This window comes from Bos mutus, chromosome 6, assembly GCF_027580195.1.
Source record: "Bos mutus isolate GX-2022 chromosome 6, NWIPB_WYAK_1.1, whole genome shotgun sequence".
NCBI classification, from domain to species: Eukaryota; Metazoa; Chordata; class Mammalia; order Artiodactyla; family Bovidae; genus Bos; species Bos mutus.
In genome coordinates, this window is record NC_091622.1 from 69,054,802 (window position 1) to 69,073,342 (window position 18,541).

The 18,541-nt window shown below is 43.3% G+C and overlaps 1 protein-coding gene across 8 annotated transcripts in view; it reads right to left on the reverse strand.

Annotated features, from left to right (window-relative positions):
• The window catches only part of LNX1 (ligand of numb-protein X 1), a 187,325-nt gene that overhangs the window by 82,899 nt on the left and 85,885 nt on the right, over nucleotides 1-18,541 (reverse strand). Inside the window, exon 1 of one of the 8 annotated variants that reach the window (XM_070372402.1) lies at nucleotides 15,669-16,022. The exons of the other annotated variants lie outside the window; for them this stretch is intronic. Within the exon in view, the coding sequence (XP_070228503.1) occupies nucleotides 15,669-15,760 (92 nt within the window). The 5' untranslated portion in view covers nucleotides 15,761-16,022. Of the gene's footprint in view, nucleotides 1-15,668; nucleotides 16,023-18,541 lie in introns of those variants that run through there. 8 annotated transcript variants of the gene reach the window in all.

Sequence of the window (18,541 nt, forward strand, 5' to 3'; positions counted from 1 at the left end):
ACTGAAAATTATATTCAGAGGATGTGACTCAGAGCAAGCTTTAACCAGGTAACTGTCCTCCACCAACCCTCATTGAAGAATAATCCAGAAAAGGTAAAGTGGCAGCAACAGGAAGTCACATTCCCCCAGCCCACCCAGATGCCAGTTCCTTTTCCATGGGTCTCCATGGGTTTCCATGCCTGAGTAGTCAGTCAGTAGTCAGCACAAGAATCCTGTGCTGCAGGTCTCTCCACTCCCATTTCACAGATAAGACAACTGAGGACAAAGAGGTTAAGGCCATATACGGAGATGTAAAGCTAGACAGTGTCAGATCTAGGGGTTTGCAAACAGCACAGCTTGACTCCAAAACCCATGCTCATCCCAACATCAGACACCCTCACACCTTGCCCCACCTCCACCTTCTGATTTCTGCTCAAGTGCTATGTTTTTTTATGTAAGAAAGACCTTCTTATATCAATCAAATAGGGTATGGAGATGCTGCTTTATTTCATACCACTTATTTCTATTTGATATGCTATATATTTGCTTGCTTTCTGCCCTCTCGCTGGAATATATGTTTACTACAGAATCTCTAGTCTCAAACATGTCTGATACTTCACAGGTACTCAATAAATTTTGTTACTAAATTATACTCTTCTCAGGAACACTTTCTTTTTATTGCCTAAATGCACACTAATTCATCTATTAAAGGTGCCTAGTTTGGAAAAAATCACACTTAAAAAACAAAATGCTAAACAGAGGAATAGGAAATGTCTTGTTAGACTTATCCAGAATATTAATTTATGTCTACTGGACCAAGCAGACAGTTTCTGTAAGGTACTGTTTTTATTAATAGAAATTCCCTGCCTTTGTTAAATGTTAAATGTTAAAAGAATTTGAAGGAGAACCAAACCACTGGACTCCTTGGATGTCCACATGCCTTGATCCAACTCTGTCAACCACACCAAGAAAGTAGGAGGGGATAGATGGATGTGCAGAGAAACCAAGAAAATTGAGGTGAAAAAAGTCAATTCATTGCCCTGATGCTTTCTTTACTGATGCTAAGGAACTGAAGAGGGATTAAACAAACAAACAAACTGACTCTTTTTCTGCAGAATAATCTAAGTTGTTGGTTCTTTTGTAAGGAAATGATGCTGAGTTAAAGAGAACACTTTCTCTTCCTCTCCTTTACCCTCCCCAGTCATGTATTTGAACCCTAGACACCATTCCTGTCTAGTTGCCATTTGGACTGTTTAATTCTTGGAAGCTGACTATAAGTGTCTGGGGGCTTTTCTTGGAGAATCAGTACTTCTCAGGGGTTGAGTCATTCTTTCACGATGGTAAAGGAAATATAAGTCCCTGATGGTGTTGGGCTGCTGTCCTGACTAGCATCCAACGCGACCATAAGAGGGGTACCTCGTCAGCAAGGAGCCTTCAGTAATCAGACACCAACACCACTCCTCTTTTGAAAAGAGAAAAATGCACATAGGAAGCTGCATTGTAGAGTAGCAAAGCCCCAAGCGTAAGAGCTAACATTGGTTGTGAATGCTCACGTGGCAGGCATGTTGCCGGGACTGTAGTCCCCACTCACTCCAGAAGAGTGATCTTGGAGATTAGGGTAGCTGCCTGAAGCCTCCACATATAGTGAATGACAGGACCAGGGTCGGTTTGGCTTTCTGGAGCCCACGCTCATGACCATAATGCTATACGACCTGCACAGGGTTTGTCTCATAGAGGGAGAGAGGATGGGGGGGACTTCTACATTTGATGGTGCCCAGATGTTTTTCTACAAAAACTGCAGCAGCATCTTGGAGGGAAGGGTTATTCCAGGTGCATTTGCAACAGAATCCCTTTGATCTTCTTTAATCTATCATCAATTAACTTATGGGGCCAAAAACCATTTTTGGCTGACCATTTTAAAGAAAGTCTTTGGGACCACTTGTAGTCTGCCCTCTTATGCCTACTCCAGTGGCAAAAATAGTTGTGCATGCTGGAAAGCTCTGTCTTCAGCACGACTGGCCAGAGAAACTACCCAAATGTCTCACTCGGAAAGGTGTCATCTACAAAGCAATTGACTTTTGGGGTTCTGAATCCATCTCAGTTCCCCAACCTGGTGCTAACGAATTGTAAAGGCCTGGAGCAACCCAAGATGCATTTCAGCAATGCCATCTCCATGGCAACAAAGGGAGATGCAGTAGAAAAGCAGCCTTGGTCCTTGAATCAGGATGCCTGTATTCTAGGGGAACCTCCTTAAGCTCAATTAAGCTTAGTTTTCTCATCAATAAGATGGGGAGTCACTACATTTGCTATGAGGTTCAAATGAGCTAGGTTATCATAACCATGGCAAATGTTTATAGTGTCCTTGGAATGCTCCAAGCATCTACTAAGTGCTTCATGCATATATTTAATTTTTAACCCAGGGGTTAGGTACTTATCATTAAAAACTCTGATTTAAGGATGAGAAACTTGGGGCCTAGCTGAGGTTAAGTAATCTATCCAAGGTTACACAGCTGGTAAGTGACAGGCCAGAACCTGAATTCAGATTTGAGTACCTTCTGAAGTTATGGTTTTAATCACTACAAGCTGAAGCTTGTGACTGCTTCGTGATTGGGCTCCACCCTGTCTCTCTGCTGCCATCCCCTGTATATGAGACCCTTGGGATTATATGAAAATCCTTGGAATGCCATATTCCAATGTGAAGCTTTATCTTTCTAAGGACCTCAGGTTGCATTTGTACAAAACTGATCAAGGAAGTCCTCCAACAATGCTGAGCATGCCTGGGTGGTGATATACCCTCAGAAGTCACTCACTCCTTAAAGGTGATGTCACGTGTATCATTTTTACCACATCTATGCCATTGTTTTGTCCAAAACTGTCAGTTAAATTTTGACAACTAACTCCAGTTTTACTGTTTCCTGAGGAAAAATTAAAATAATGAATGCATTAACATTGTTTCCCCAAAACATCACGTTTGAGGTCACATAGCTTGTTACTGGTAGGGCTGAGTTATCTGGGTGAATCCTATACCTTATGTTCTACAAAGTGGGCAGACTGGGTTGGATCATTTCCACAGCCCTGTTTGGCTAGGAAAAAAAATATGACTCTGGGTCACAGACTCCTCAGCCAAGAACCATGCTGGATCCAGTCTTCCTCTGCAAATTAGGAAAGGGGGAAGAAGGGTAGGAAAGAGGAAAGGAGAAGTAGGAGCTGCAATGTCAAGGTTACAAGACAAGTAGCTAAGTGGGGAGGAATGAATCTGGGGAGGAGGAAGCACGGGAGTCAGTTCAGAGCCAAGGACCTACAGAGCTGTGTGGGAGGCAGGCCCCTTGTCCACTGACAAACAGCTTCGGCGTTTCCCCAGGTTTTCCGAGACACTAGTCATCCCTGTCTGAGCTAAGTCTTCAGAGAGGGAGGGAGGGAAGAAAGGAGGGAAAGTACACTTTCAGTAATTCCACTTTCTTGATCTCAGCCCATCCCTGCTCATCCTGGATGAAGTTTAGCTATTATCAAATTTCATTAAAGATTTCATCTGTTGTAGGTGCACCATTATTTTACAGAAATAGAAAAAAAGCATTACTCATTATCTTTGTATGGTGCCATTAGAAGATAAGGGTGGCTCTTACATTAAGAATTATCTTAGAATTGATGAGAAATTCTTATAACTACTGTTATTACTACTAATAAAATCCATAACTTAAGGGTTTGCTGCTGCTGCTAAGTTACTTCAGTCGTGTCTGACTCTGTGCGACCCCAGAGATGACAGCCCACCAGGCTCCACTGTCCCTGGGATTCTCCAGGCAAGAACACTGGAGTGGGTTGCCATTTCCTTCTCCAATGCATGAAAGTGAAAAGAGAAAGTGAAGTCGCTCAGTCGGGTCCAACTCTTCTCGACCCCATGGACTGCAGCCTACCAGGCTCCTCCATCCATAGGATTTTCCAGGCAAGAGTACTGGAGTGGGTTGCCATTTCCTTCTCCATAAGGGTTTGCTAGGTACCAGGAACTGTACTAAATGCTTTATATAATTGCATTCAATATTCGCGATCCATGAGATAGGTGTCACTACCCTCATTTATAGAGGAGAAAAGCTCAGAGAGGCTACGTAACTTGTCTAAGTTTGCCCAGCTGGCAGAGACTGAATAGGAAGCTGAGTCAACCTGACTGCAGAGTGTGTGCCTTTAATCACCAAGTTATCTCACTTCCAACTTTTCAGTGGTGGGCCACTTCATTACGGTTCTCAGGGTGACAAAGGCCTTGGGGCCCAGGCCTCTCCCTGACTCTTCTGGGTAGAAATGATAATGAAGGAAGATGGTGGAAAAGGGCCACAAGTACTCCCTTGGCCCACAGAACAGTCAGGAAGACTGTGCTAGCTCTGGATATGTGGGAGTTAAAACACAGGAGGAGTGGGCTTAGAGGGGCACCAGAATTCCCAGAGCTTGTTCCATAACTAAAAGACAGTGAGAAGTGGGGAGGGAAAGGGGACACAGACACACAGCTGGTATTTCAGTGCTCACGCACGGGAGCGGGAGGCAGTGTTACTGTTAAGACTGATGATTCCAGCTCAAGGCATGCATGAGTCCTTCCAAGACCTCACCAGGGACCTAGTCAGTATGAATTCATGATTCTGTTTCTTTTTTAAAGAGGACTCCTCTAAATGCTTCAGGCTTCACAACCCTGGACCACCCCTGCCCCTCAATGCCACCAGACCCAATGTTTATGAAAGCAGATGTTGTTCGGGATAGAGGAAGCTGGAAGAGAGTAGGGTCCACATGGGCCACGCAGAAGAAGTAATGATGATTGAAAATGGGGAAATAACTAGGAGAAAAGTTGTCTGGTTGTTTGGTCTGCAAGTTTTCGTTGGCTTGCAGAAACGGGCCATTTCCTGCCCTATTCCTTCCAAGGCCAATCCCACAGACTGGCAGTGGGAAATTTCCCCTGTTTACTTTAATGAAGGGGTTGTGTTCTGATGCCAACCAGTCCTGAGAGCCTGCCATTCCTCTGTGGTAGTCGCCAAAGTGATGATACCCATGAGGAATGTGGGGGACTATAATAGAGCTCTTATGCAGAATTTTCTGATCCTTTAACAGCATTTTTGTATGTCTTATAATGGATATAACACATTAATACATGTATATAATTTGTAAATACATATGCAGAAGATATAAGAGATGTGGGTTCGATTCCTGGGTCAGGAAGATCCCCTGAAGAAGGAAATGGCAACCTACTCCACTATTCTTGCCTGGAGAATCCCATGGACAGAGGAGCCTGTCAGGGTTTTTCAGGGTCACGAAGAGTTGGATACGACTGAAGCGACTTAGGACAACACAACACAGGATAGGTAAGGACTTCCCTGGTAGTTCAGATGGTAGAGAACCTGCCTGCAATACAGGAGACTTGGGTTCAACCTCTGAGTGGGAAAGATCCCACCAGTATTCTTGCCTGGAATGTATTGCTATGGGTCTGTGATGGAAAAAGGGCTTCCCTGGTGGCTTACACAGTAAAGAATCTGCCTGCAATGCAGGAGACCCGGGTTTGATTCCTGGGTTGGGAAGATCCCCAGGAGAAGGGAATGGCAACCCTCTCCAGTATTCTTGTCTGGGAAATCCCATGGACAGAGGAGCCTGGCGGGCTACAGTCCATGGGGTTGCAAAGAGTAGGACGTGGCTGAGTAACTAACACTGTGATGAAAAAAGTTGGGAGATTATCACTTTAAGGAGAAGATACTGACTCTTTAAGTTTCCCCTCATAAAGCCTCTGGGTGACAAAGTCATCAAAAATACCTGTCTTGGTTGAATTCATAAGATTGTTCCATGTTTTGGATGTAACAATTGTCTTCTTTCCATTTCCCTCAACTTTACAGTAAATTAAATAATTGCTGTATTTTTTTTTAGCTACTAACCTGGTATTTGGAGTTTGCCAAGTCAACAGGGAAATGCTGAACTGATTGCATATTTAAACTGATTGCATTTTGATATTAAGGGATTATGGTTGTTTTGTGTGATATTAATGTTATAGTACATTTCTTAAGAACTTGTATCCTTTAGAGATAAACACTAAGACATCTGCAGATGAACTATGCTGTTTGGGATTTGCTTCAAAAGATGATATAGATGAAAAAAGCCATGAATTATTAATTATTGGAGATAGGTGTTAATGTACATGGGGATTCCTTATACTCTACTTTTACACTGAAGTTTTCATTATAAAAGCTAAGAATTTTAAAACAAAAATCAACCAAACATGAAGAAATCAGTGAGGCCCACTATTAAAAAAAAAATCCCCACTGTCTTTCATCTACCTGACATAGTTAAGTGACATCAAGAAAAGCAGACAATTTACTGAGCTCTAGAGTGGTACCTTGAGGCCCCTGCATTTGGCATTTTAGATCAGGAAGTAAATAATTTGGGACTGATGTTGCTTTTCTACTGGCAAAAGAGAACTTGCTGATTCTCAAGGAGAAAAAAAATAAGACCATTAAACAGGATCACTATGCTCTTTGGACAAAGCATTATTACAAAGCACCATTTTGATGAGTTGAGTATAATGAATTGGGAACACGCAGCTTCAATTTCCTTCCAGATACACAAGCTGTAGATTTAAGGGGGAAATGCCCTATTAGACATGTGCTGAGCTGCAAAGCTTTGGAAGACATTGAGAGTCATTGAACACAAAAGGACTCTGGCTCTACTCCCCCAGAATGGACCTTGCTCCTCTCTAGTGGAGCAGGATTTCTCTACCTCACCCCATTTCCTCTGTAAATGCTACGTCCTTCCTTCTAAATCCTAATCTAAACTTGACCTTGGATTCTCAAAACATAGGATGAGAAAAATACAGAGATGGGCAGTTTTGTTTTGTTTCCTTTTCAATTTTGATGAAAAAGATAATTTCTTTGAGACTTAACTTGGAAAGCATCTCCTGGCAAACCCATGGAGTTCACTCTGTTGGTTTAAACTTGGAAAGTGCTGGGAGTCGTTAACACAGTGCAAATGAAGTGAGGAGGAAAAGGATGCTGAGGTCATTCTACTGCACTCCTCTCCCTCAACCCTCTTCCTCCTCATTCACACGAAGAACAGTCCAACAGCAACAGTCTCGACATGCCTTGTGTGGACCTCGGCTTAGTACAAAGCCTTTGGAAAAGATGCTTCCCCGGGCTGTGTAGCTCACGGCCAAATCTGGCTGAAGCCAGCAGGGAGGAGGCCAGTGCTGCCACATGACCTTTCCCTAAAGAAGGGGAAATGGAGAAGTTGGACCAGGGCAAACCATCTTGAAACCCTTGAAAGCCCAGAATGCCCAGTGGGGTGTGATTTAAGGCTCTTATTGGTCTGTTGAACCCCAATGAAGACTGCAATTTGTCAGAGGTGTGTTTTGCAAGTTGGTTCAAGGAAGTTCTGCTAAGGGAGCAGAGGGTGGCTGGGCTCCTTGGACCTGAGACGTGTGGTGGGTGTTCTGCGTCTCTAACTCCCAGGCCCTACCCTACTTCCCAGAAGAACACACACAGGGCCGCCTCAGAACTGCTGTTCTTGGCAGTTTCTCCAGAGACATCCTTCCATAGCCTTAAATGATTCAGGTTGCAAAACTGGAGTCATGCATTTTAATTTCCCGAGCACAAAACTCCAGGGGGAATAAACCGTCCCTGTTTAGAGCTACTCTCTCTGCAGGGGTCAGGAAAGAGTGCAATTTCTCCCTCCAGATATGGGCATGGATTCTGTTTCTAGTGATGTCGGTTCCAAACCAAGAATATTTGACTGTAAGTGAGAAAGACAGCCAGAGTTTCCTGCAACCTGAGAAGCCACACGGCAATAGCACAGCACCAGTTTTAGGGACCAGTTATCCCCCATTGGCTGACGGTGCCTAGCTGCCTTATTGATACTTTCATCTTTCAAACAAAGGACAGTTACCTGCTTTGAAGAATAGGGCTCCAGCTGCTGGAAATTCACTCAGACTCTATACCACAAGCATAAACACAGCTTCCACCAAAATATGACACAAAGTGAGAATTGTTTTCAGACACTATAGGAGATAGAATTTGAACGGCTGGGGAAAGATGACAAAACTTTCAATTTTCTGTAAATAGTTTTTGAGAGTTGGGAGTGTATCATAAAATTCATTTCATCATTTCACCACCCCCAACTCTAGTTTCTCCGTGGGATTTTTGCTAAACAAAATATTTAAAGAAATATTACAAAAGCCACAGATTTATTAACCTGAGCAGCAGCAGCCATTTCAGTTACTCAGGCCCAGTGCTGCTTTCTGCAAAACCTGAGATACAGACAACTTGTCATGGAACTGGCCAAGACACGAGGTGAATTCTTCATTTAGTTCAATTTAAGCCTGTACTGTGCAGAAGTTGGGTGTACAGAAATAAACAACTCTCAACCAACCCTCCTTCTTAGGACTCAGCAGGCAGAGCAGAATGGATGGGAACGCTGTGGAGGACACACCACAGAGGAACGCAGAGGGACGGAGAGATGACTTTCCACAGGATGTCAGGGTGAGTCGACACCTGAGCTGGAACTGAGGGTTCTTAAATTGTAATGCCCAGAAGGATCACTTGGGGAGTTTTTTGTTAAGAATGAAAATAGGATGGGCCTCATAAGAATCAAGGGAAACTTGAGAATGAAAATGGATGCTCTCCACCCAAGACTTTTGTTTTAGGGAATTGATTTAGAGCCCGAACATCTGCATTTTAAAGTAAAAAAAAAAAAAAGTCAGCCCTCAGTTGTTATGTGGGTGGTCCTCATGAACCCTCGCTGCTCCAAGGACTTCACCTATAAGTCTGGACATGCATGAGGCTGTAAATAGACCCAGAAAGGCTATAAGGCTGGAACCGTGCTCATGTGTGTGAAACTCAAAGTCTATTTCTTAAATTTGCCTGGGCATCTAGAAAGTTCAGAGAGAGTTCATGGAAGTCTGGAGGTGAGGGCTTATGAAAGAAAGCACTGCCCTTGATCCTTTCGGCAGGCTTTCTGTAGACCCCAAGAGCAATCCTCGGCTCCCTGCCCCCTAATCTCTGATTGGGACTCCTTTATACTAAACACTCTGGTTTTAGGCTTCTTCTACGGAATTCACTCTCCTCTGGGTCATGTCAACAGGTGCTGATGGAAATGTTTAAAGAAGGAGCTGCCTAGGGTCATAAACTCTTGGCCCTCAAGGCCAAACCATGCAGGCAGAAGCGTCTGCTGGATTGCACACAGGTGTTTTTATTTGGAGTTAAGTTGAATTGAATGCCTTTTAGCCAGTATCTATGGACTTCCCTTAGTGGTAAAGCATCTGCCTGCCAAGGCAGGAGACATGGGTTTGATCCCTGGGTGGGGAATAATCCCCTGGTGGAGGAAATGGCAACCCACTCCAGTATTCTTGCCCGGAGAATCCCATGGACAGAGGAGCCTGGTGGGGTACAGTCCATGGGGTCACAAAAGAATAGGACATGACTTAGCAACTAAAACAACATCAAGCCAGTATATATGTATACATGTTTACTTTATGTATCATGTATGTTATACATAATATGTATATTATTATGTATACATATACATGTTTATATATATATGAAAGTGAAAGTTGCTCTGTCCTGTCTGACTCTTTTGTGACCCTATCCATGAATTATCACCAGATGGTCTACACCATAATCAGATTGATTATATTCTTTGCAGCCAAAGATGGAGAAGCTCTATACAGTCAGTGAAAACAAGACTGGGAGCTGACTGTGGCTCAGATCATGAACTCCTTGTTGTCAAATTCATACTGAAATTGAAGAAAGTGGAGAAAACCACTAGACCATTCAGGTATGACCTAAATCAAATCCCTTATGACTATAGTGGAAGTGAGAAATAGATTTAAGGGACTAGATCTGATAGAGTGCCTTATGAACTATGGATGGAGATTCGTGACATTGTACAGGAAACAGGAATCAAGACCATCCCCAAGAAAAAGAAATGCAAAAAAGCAAAATGGCTGTCTGAGGAAACCTTACAAATAGCTGTGAAAAGAAGGGAAGCAAAAAGTAAAGGAGAAAAGGAAAGATATAAGCATCTGAATGCAGAGTTCCAAAGAATAGCAAGGAGAGATAAGAAAGCCTTCCTCAGTGATCAGTGCAAAGAAATAGAGGAAAAGAATAGCATGGGAAAGACTAGAGATCTCTTCAAGAAAATTAGAGATACCAAGGGAACATTTCATGCAAAGATGAGCTCGCTAAAGGACAGAAATGGTAGGGACCTAACAGAAGCAGAAGATATTAAGAAGAGGTGGCAAGAATACACAGAAGAACTGTACAGAAAAGATCTTCATGACCCAGATAATCATGATGGTGTGATCACTCACCTAGAGCTAGACATCCTGGAATGCAAAGTCAAGTGGGCCTTAGGAAGCATCACTATGAACAAAGCTAGTGGAGGTGATGGAATTCCAGTGGAGCTACTTCAAATCCTAAAAGATGATGCTATGGAAGTGCTGCACTCAATATGCCAGCAAATTTGGAAAACTCAGCAGTGGCCACAGGACTGGAAAAGGTCAGTTTTCATTCCAATCCCGAAGAAAGGCAATGCCAAAGAATGCTCAAACTACTGCACAACTGCACTCATCTCACATGCTAGTAAAGTAATGCTTAAAATTCTCCAAGCCAGGTTTCAATAGTACATGAACTGTGAACTTCCAGATGTTCAAGCTGGTTTTAGAAAAGGCAGAGGAACCAGAGATCAAATTGCCAACATCTGATGGATTACGGAAAAAGCAAGAGAGTTCCAGAAAAATATCTATTTCTGCTTTATTGACTATGCCAAATCCTTTGACTGTGTGGACACAATAAATTGTGGAAAAATTCTGAAAGAAATGGGAAATACCAGACCACCTGACTGGCCTCTTGAGAAACCTATATGCAGGTCAGGAAGCAACAGTTAGAACTGGACATGGAACAAAAGACTGGTTCCAAACAGGAAAAGGAGTACGTCAAGGCTGTATATTGTCACCATGTTTATTTAAATTATATGTAAAGTACATCATGAGAAACGCTGGGCTGGAGGAAGCACAAGCTAGAATCAAGATTGCTGGGAGAAATATCAATAAGCTCAGATATGCAAATGACACCACCCTTATGACAGAAAGTGAGGAAGAACTAAAGAGCCTCTTGATGAAAGTGAAAGAGGAGGGTGAAAAGGTTGGCTTAACGCTCAACATTCGGAAAATGAAGATCATGGCATCTGGTCCCATCACTTCATGGCAAATAGATGGGGAAACAGTGGAAACAGTGGCTGACTTTATTTTTCTGGGCTCCAAAAGCACTGTAGATGGTGACTGCAGCCATGAAATTAAAGGACACTTACTCCTTGGAAGGAAAGTTATGACCAATCTAGATTCTGGGAGGGATTGGGGGCAGGAGGAGAAGGGGACGACAGAGGATGAGATGGCTGGATGGCATCACCAACTTGATGGACATGAGTTTGAGTGAACTCCGGGAGTTGGTGATGGACAGAGAGGCCTGTCGTGCTGTGATTCACGGGGTTGCAAAGAGTTGGACACGACTGAGTGACTGAACTGAACTGAACTGAGACAGCATATTAAAAAGCAGAGACATTACTTTGCCAACTGAGTGACTGAACTGAATCATGGATTATACAGTCCATGGAATTCTCCAGGCCAGAATACTGGAGTTGGTAGCCTTTCCCTTCTCCAGGGAATCTTCTAAACCCAGGGATCGAACCTGTATACATAATATGTATATTATATGTTCGGTAGTTAGAATAGGAAAAAGGAGTCCAGAATGGTGGTGGCTAAAAGACAAGGAAGGGAAAAGCCCGTGAAAATAGAACAAAGGAAGCTCAGAGGACCCGAGTGAGGACCTCAGGTAGGACAAACAGCACTCCTGGCTAGCCCAGTTTACACAGGGCAGGCTCAGGGGGAGGAAGAAACATACAAAAAGAGGAGCCAAAGGGCTGGGGCTCTCTCTCTCAGGCTCATACTCTCTCTCCTCTTCTCTTCATGTCTTTTGGGTCAGCATGCCCTCACACCTCAAGGATGTATTTCCCTTTTATTTTCTAAATAAAATTGAGCTGTAACACGGAGCTGTACCACTGATCTGTCCAATAGCTGTAACACAGTCTGTCCGAGAGCTGAGAGCTGTGACACGGCCTGTCCAAGGGCTTTAACGTCTGTCACCTCAAATTTTGTTGTGATGAGAAAAAACTGAGGAAATTACACACTCCCCTGACATTATATATACATATATATGTGTATGGACTTCCCTGGTGGCTCAGACGGTAAAGCGTCTGCCTACAATGCAGAAGACCCGGGTTTAATCCCTGGGTTAGGAAGATCCCCTGGAGAAGGAAATGACAACCCACTCCAGTACTCTTGCCTGGAAAATCCCATGGATGGAGGAGTGTGGTAGGCTATAGTCCATGGGTTTGCAGAGAGTCAGACATGACTGAGCGACTTCACTTTCTATTTCTTTTTTTTATGTTTTATATTATATATATATATATATATATATACATACATATTTGTACACCTACTTTCTCAGCAGTTGATTGGAGGCCTCAGGCCTTCCTGTAATCTTAGATCTGAATGATTCACATGTTTAGATAACTCCTGCCTGGTTCCTCTAGACATTTGAGTTTGAGACCCCTGGGGACCACATCTTAAATTTGAATCCACTTACTGGATTAACTCCAGTTTTCCAGCTGGGATGCTAGGGAAGAGGACTCAGGCTGAGGGAGTCTTGGTGTCAGAGAGAAAGGAAAATCCAGAAGGAGTTCTGTGGTTGGAAGCTCAGGACACAGGGCAAGCTTCACCCAAGGCCTGGACGCCAAAGCCTAGATGAGGGTGTCAGAAAAAGCCTGGTTAATGCACTCCACCTTTGAGATCCCAGCGGCCGACAGTAGCATCTCACCACCCTGCGGCCCCAGAGCTGAGAATACTGAGCAGATCCACCCAGCAGTGCCACTCACAGCTCTCAGTTGTTTTCTAACCTTTGCTGACAACCACAGCCACCTCTTATCCTTTCTGAAACTCTGCCTGAAACATTTATCTGTGCATCTCTGATTCTGCCTAATTCCTTCCTAATTAAAGTTCCTGCTCTGGCCCCCATCTTCTTGCCAAGCTTTCCCTGATCAATTTCACTGAAATACACAATCTCCTCCTCCTCTCAACTGGTTACCTAACCTACTGTCTAAAGACTTACCCCTTTATGTCTTAGATCATTGTTTATATTTCTTATCTATATACATTTTATCTTCTCAATTAAATCCTCAACTCCTTGTGGGTAGGTGCTGTGACTAATTTTTTACTGCCCATATATTTCTTCCAGTACATGCCGCAGTACCTGAACCACATTGCAGGTGGATTCTTTACTAGCTTAGCCACAAGGGAAGCCCCAGTACCTGAAACATGTCATTAATTCACTGATTAGTTCACTATCACTAGCAGCATCAGGTAACAGCTGCACAGAACTGGGAGCTTCCAAGAAAGTTCTATCAAATCAGTACAGGAACGTGTTATTTCTAATTTCCTCATATCATGCCTCCTGGATTGCTTCACATTGGGTGGCTAACTTGAATTCACTCAGAAAAGTTGCCTTTGATTCATGCATTTGTGGAAAAGAAAACTGTAAGAGCCTGCCTTTAATTAGGCTATAAATGGAAAGTAACTCAATGGAAGGGTTCCTCATTAGCACTTGACATGGGTTGAATGGTGGCCCCTAAAAACATGCCACCCAGAACCTGTGAATGTGACCCTATTTGGATAAAGAGTCTTACAGATGCAATTAGACTAAGGTTCTCAAGATCATCTGGATTATCCAGATGAGTCCTAAATCCAGTGACATGTATCCTTATAAGAGGGGAAGAAGATGTAGAACTGGAGAGCACAAACCATAGAAGGCTGTGTGAAGATGGAGGAAGAGACTGAAGTGATGCAGCCACAAGCCAAGGAATGCCTGGAGCCCCCAGAAGCTGGGAGAGGTGAGGAAGGATTCTCCCCCACAGCCCTCACAGAGTGTGCCTATTGCCACCTTAATGTCAAGCTCCTAGCCCCCAGAACTGTGAGAGATTAAATATGTGCTGTCTTGTACATAATTAGTTGCAGCCGCTCTGGGAAATTAATACAGCAAATAACAAGGATAGTAGATGGGGGTGGGGGGTCGGGGTGGAGAGATGCAGGTGGAAAGGGCTGGGAGGAACACTTTCTGGCACTAGATTTTAGAGATAGCTTCAGCATCCATCATGAGAGAGGAAGGGGCTTTTCCATAATCCCAATTAAATCTGCCATCATATGTTTTTCTAGAAAAGCTTCCACAATGTCATTATTACCCCAGAGATGCTCACTATTCAGGCTTAAGCCAGATACTTTCTCTATGAACCTTCTTATCCAAGGTGGACTGGGTTTACATTCCAATAAGGTAGGAGGACCAGGAAATCCTGAAATGAAGAGTCCTCAAAATGAATGTCCTTCATAGACCCAGGTCATTCATTCTCTTCTCTGCTTCTGGAGCATTTATTGAGCATCTACTGCGCTGGGCAAATTGATCAGTCTGCCTAACTATAACAGAGGCACTGGTTATATCTAAACATGTGAGCATCTCTACTTAAATCTGACCAGTCAAGCTTTTCTATTCTGGGATGTCTGGACTCTATTTAGAGTCCCTCTTTTCAATTACCCCCCACCCTGACTCTAATTTATAAAGAAGCAACTCTTGCTATTTTTACCTGTCTGGTGAGTAAAGAGAACTACATTTCTGTAAATACTCCCAACACTGAGACATACACAGCAGCACTTTTCATCTGATTGCTAGAAGCTGTTCACATCAGTCTGCAATCCTTTTTCAAAGCTTATTAACAGTAACAGCCTGAAAAATATCACTGTAAAGATTGGGGATGTGAGTCATTTCCTCTTACAAAATGAACATAGGTCATGGAGGAAAATGTCTTTTTTTTTTTTTTTGAGATGCATAATGAAATATTTAGAGGTAAAATGTTATGATGACAGGAATCTACTCCAAACCACTTCCATAAAAAATAAAACAATGAGGAAAAATTGGCAAAATGTTAATCATTATATCTAGGTGATATATCTAGGTATATCTAGGTATTCACTGCAGGGTTCTTTCTGCTTTCTGATTATATCTAGGTATTCACTGCAGGGTTCTTTCTGCTTTCCGATGCATAAAAATTATCAAAAATAAAAACAAAAAGGGTGTAGATTTTTTACATATAGGGCTATCTTGCCCCCATACTGACACTCTTGGTGTTTTCAGGATTGAAGACCGACTGTCTCAAAAAAGGATGATATCTGTTTATAACTAGAAATGTCCAATAGAGACCTCAGGTCTGTACACGCAGCTTCTGTTCTTAATGGTCCTTTGGTTCTATTTATGGAGGGAAGTGAAGAAGCAGCTATTGAGAAAAAGCAGAGTATCAAAAAAAAAAAAAAGAAAGAAAGGAAGAAAGCAGTGTTGGCACAGATGCCAGGGAAAAAATGCCTTGCTGGGAAAGCACTGCATCAGTAAGATGATGTTTCTCTGTTAAGTCACAGACCGCTAAGCACGCGACTTCAGACTACTGGCAGGATGTTTTGTCCAAGTGCATCTAGTGGATGTGGAATTTATTCCTCTAAACCGACATGCTGGCCCAAGGACGGACTCGGTCCCACCCCCGACACCCCAACACACAGACACAGGCAGGCACGGTGAGAGGGGACTCACAGTTCTGAGTATAGGAAGTGCAGATTGCCCACATTGTCAACGTAGTTGGCAGGGCTGAGCCAAGGCAGGATCAGCAACAGAAGCGCCTTCATTTTCCGATCAGGGTGCAGCTTTTTCTCCCCCCACCAGCCACCTTCTTTCTGTCTGTCAGTGGCAGGGGCCCAGCCCAGCCCCCCCCTTAAACAACCTTTGCCATGTTCCCACAATCAGCAGATCATAGAGAATCAGACTCAGAGCCCTTAGCTGGAGCTGCGTTGATAAACCACAGGCTCATATGAGGACGGTGAGGTGCTCTGATTCTCAGATGGGGAGATGTGAGAACGAAGGGCCCCACCAAGGCTGGCGAGAGGGTTAGGCTGAGAGCAGGCAGGCTGATGCCTGGGAAAGGGACCTGCCCCCTCCTGCCGACTGGTTCTTAGGAAGCAGCTGGTACATTTACATCACTGGCTGGGAGCAGACGGGCTGGAAGCTGATCTGTGTTGGAAGAGGGCATGAACATGGCACATGCAGAGCCCACTGTGTGAATAAGCAGATACTCAGAAGCTGTCCTCCAGCTTGACTGGAGGATGACACAGGTTGAAATCAGCATCTTTGGAACAGAGCCTAGAGAGCTGAGCTCAAAGTGAGTCTTTGGATATTGTTGCACAGGAATGTTAATAGGAACCAGCTCCACCTCTCCATGTCTATTTAGAATATGTACTTAAGGTAATTTACCTGTCAATGTCCTGACCACACAGACAGAGGTAAGGGAAGTGATGTCTTTCCTGTTCATTTTGAAAACTGTCCCTATGACAGAATAGGTTGTGCCATTCTCTCTGAGACTAATCAAAAGCCTCAATAGACAGACATGAAGTTCTTTAAAAACAGTTTATACAGACTCCCGATCAAGAAGAAATGTTATTCCATTCCTCCTGCTCCCTGGAGTAATTGAATTAGGCTCTGACACTAGCTGCAGGATTCTGGGCATTTCATTGAAGCTCTGAGCCTCAGTCATCTCATTTTTGAAACAGAGCTAATAATGCCTATTTCCTTGGTTCTGTGGAGGCTGGACCACAGCATCTCTTCCACCTTTGAGGTCTATGATTCCAGACCATACTACCTGTCTTAACAAGAGGGCTTCTTTGCATGCCTAAGCTCTGAAAACCATAGAAGCCTCAGATTCCTCTCCTTCCAGTTCATATTTAAGAAGATGAAAATCCATTTTGGTAACTGAAGACCCAAATCTTAACAGAACTGGCTCAAAAAGATAGTTACATTAACCACAACCGGGCAATTACAACAAACTCCACTTCACAGGAAGAAGACTAGGGAAAATCTACAGGATGACACCAACTTCAGGTGCTAGTGGTAAAGAATGTGTCTGCCAATGCAGGAGACATAAGAGACATGGCTTCAATCTCTGGGTCGGAAAGATCCCCGGGATGAGGAAACAGCGAGCCATTCCAGTATTCTTGCCTGGAGAATCCCATGGACAGAGGAGCCTGGCGGGCTACAGTCCATGGGGTCACAAGAGTTGGACATGACTGAAGCGACTTACACACACACACACACACACACACACACAGGCAGGAAACTGGCATGAGAGATTTGCATTCATCTTTGACAGTGCTAAAAGACTTTAACTACAGTAGACCCTGAGGATGTACAGATTTCACTTCTACAGTTTAGATCTGAGATACACAACCTTGATAAAGCATGGCATCTATAATTCTTTGGAGGTCCTAATTTGAATTCCACTCCCTTTCTCTGGTATGCAAGAGAGTCAGAGTCTGTGAAGAGCATAAAAAAGGAAGTTAGGTTTGGAATTGAGATGCTGTCATCAAACAGGCTTGAGTCTGAACCCTAGCTCTGCCATAAATGAGCTGTGCGACACTGGACATGTTGCTTAATCTCTCTGAACTTCCGTATCCTCCTTTGTAAAGACAACAATAGTATGCTTAACTCACAGTGTTGTTATGAAGGTGGAATGAAATAATGCCTGTAAGAACAAAGGACTGCATGAGTGTTTAGCTGTTGTTGTAAATGTTATTAATAGCCACTAATAATTGTGGATGAGCCTGGCTGGCAGATCAGTATCTATTTCCAAGAGGATTTGCTGGTCTCATCCTGGCCCTTCTTTCCTCCTGCTCAGTCTTTTCCTGAATACAGAGTTTCACAGAGTCCTGGGACATGCTCATCTTGAATGTCCAGGATCTACTGTATAGAGCATAACTCATAAGTAGCATCGTATATAACATAGACTATGGGCTTCAGAGTGTGCTGGATTGTATTTCTGATGATCTTGGGTAGGTCATATTGCTTCTCCAAGTCTCTATTATAAAGAAAGATGTCTACCTTTCACTTCTTGCATTTCAAAAGGATAAGATGCCTTAATGGATATGAATGCAATATTAAAATGAAGGTACTGTTTTTTATTGTTTCTGTCACTCTTACAAAAACAGCTGGTTTCCTATTCAATATCTAATCTCATCTTCTTCTTTTTAAGAGCACCTGTGTTTTGTTTATGGTGGTGATGCACTTTGCCTCTCCCACAGACAGGCAGCCACGTAATATGACAATGGCCAACAATGTATAAGAAGAAATTACTGGGTGACACAGCCTAGAAAGCTCTTTAAAGGAGGGAGTCTCAGTTTGTACACTGCATTTTGCCTTTGAGGCCTGGTTCTTTTTGCCTGGAAATTGGATGTGATGCTGGGGCTTGAGCAGCCATTTTGAGGCCACGAGGTAATGATTATGAGGATGAATGCTAACTGAAAAGCAGAAGGAGCTTGGATTCTTGATGGCAACATCATACTAGTTGTGAGCTTCCTAGCCCCAAACTTTGTGCTAAATGAGAAAAAGGAAACTTCTACATAGTTAGATCAATATAACTT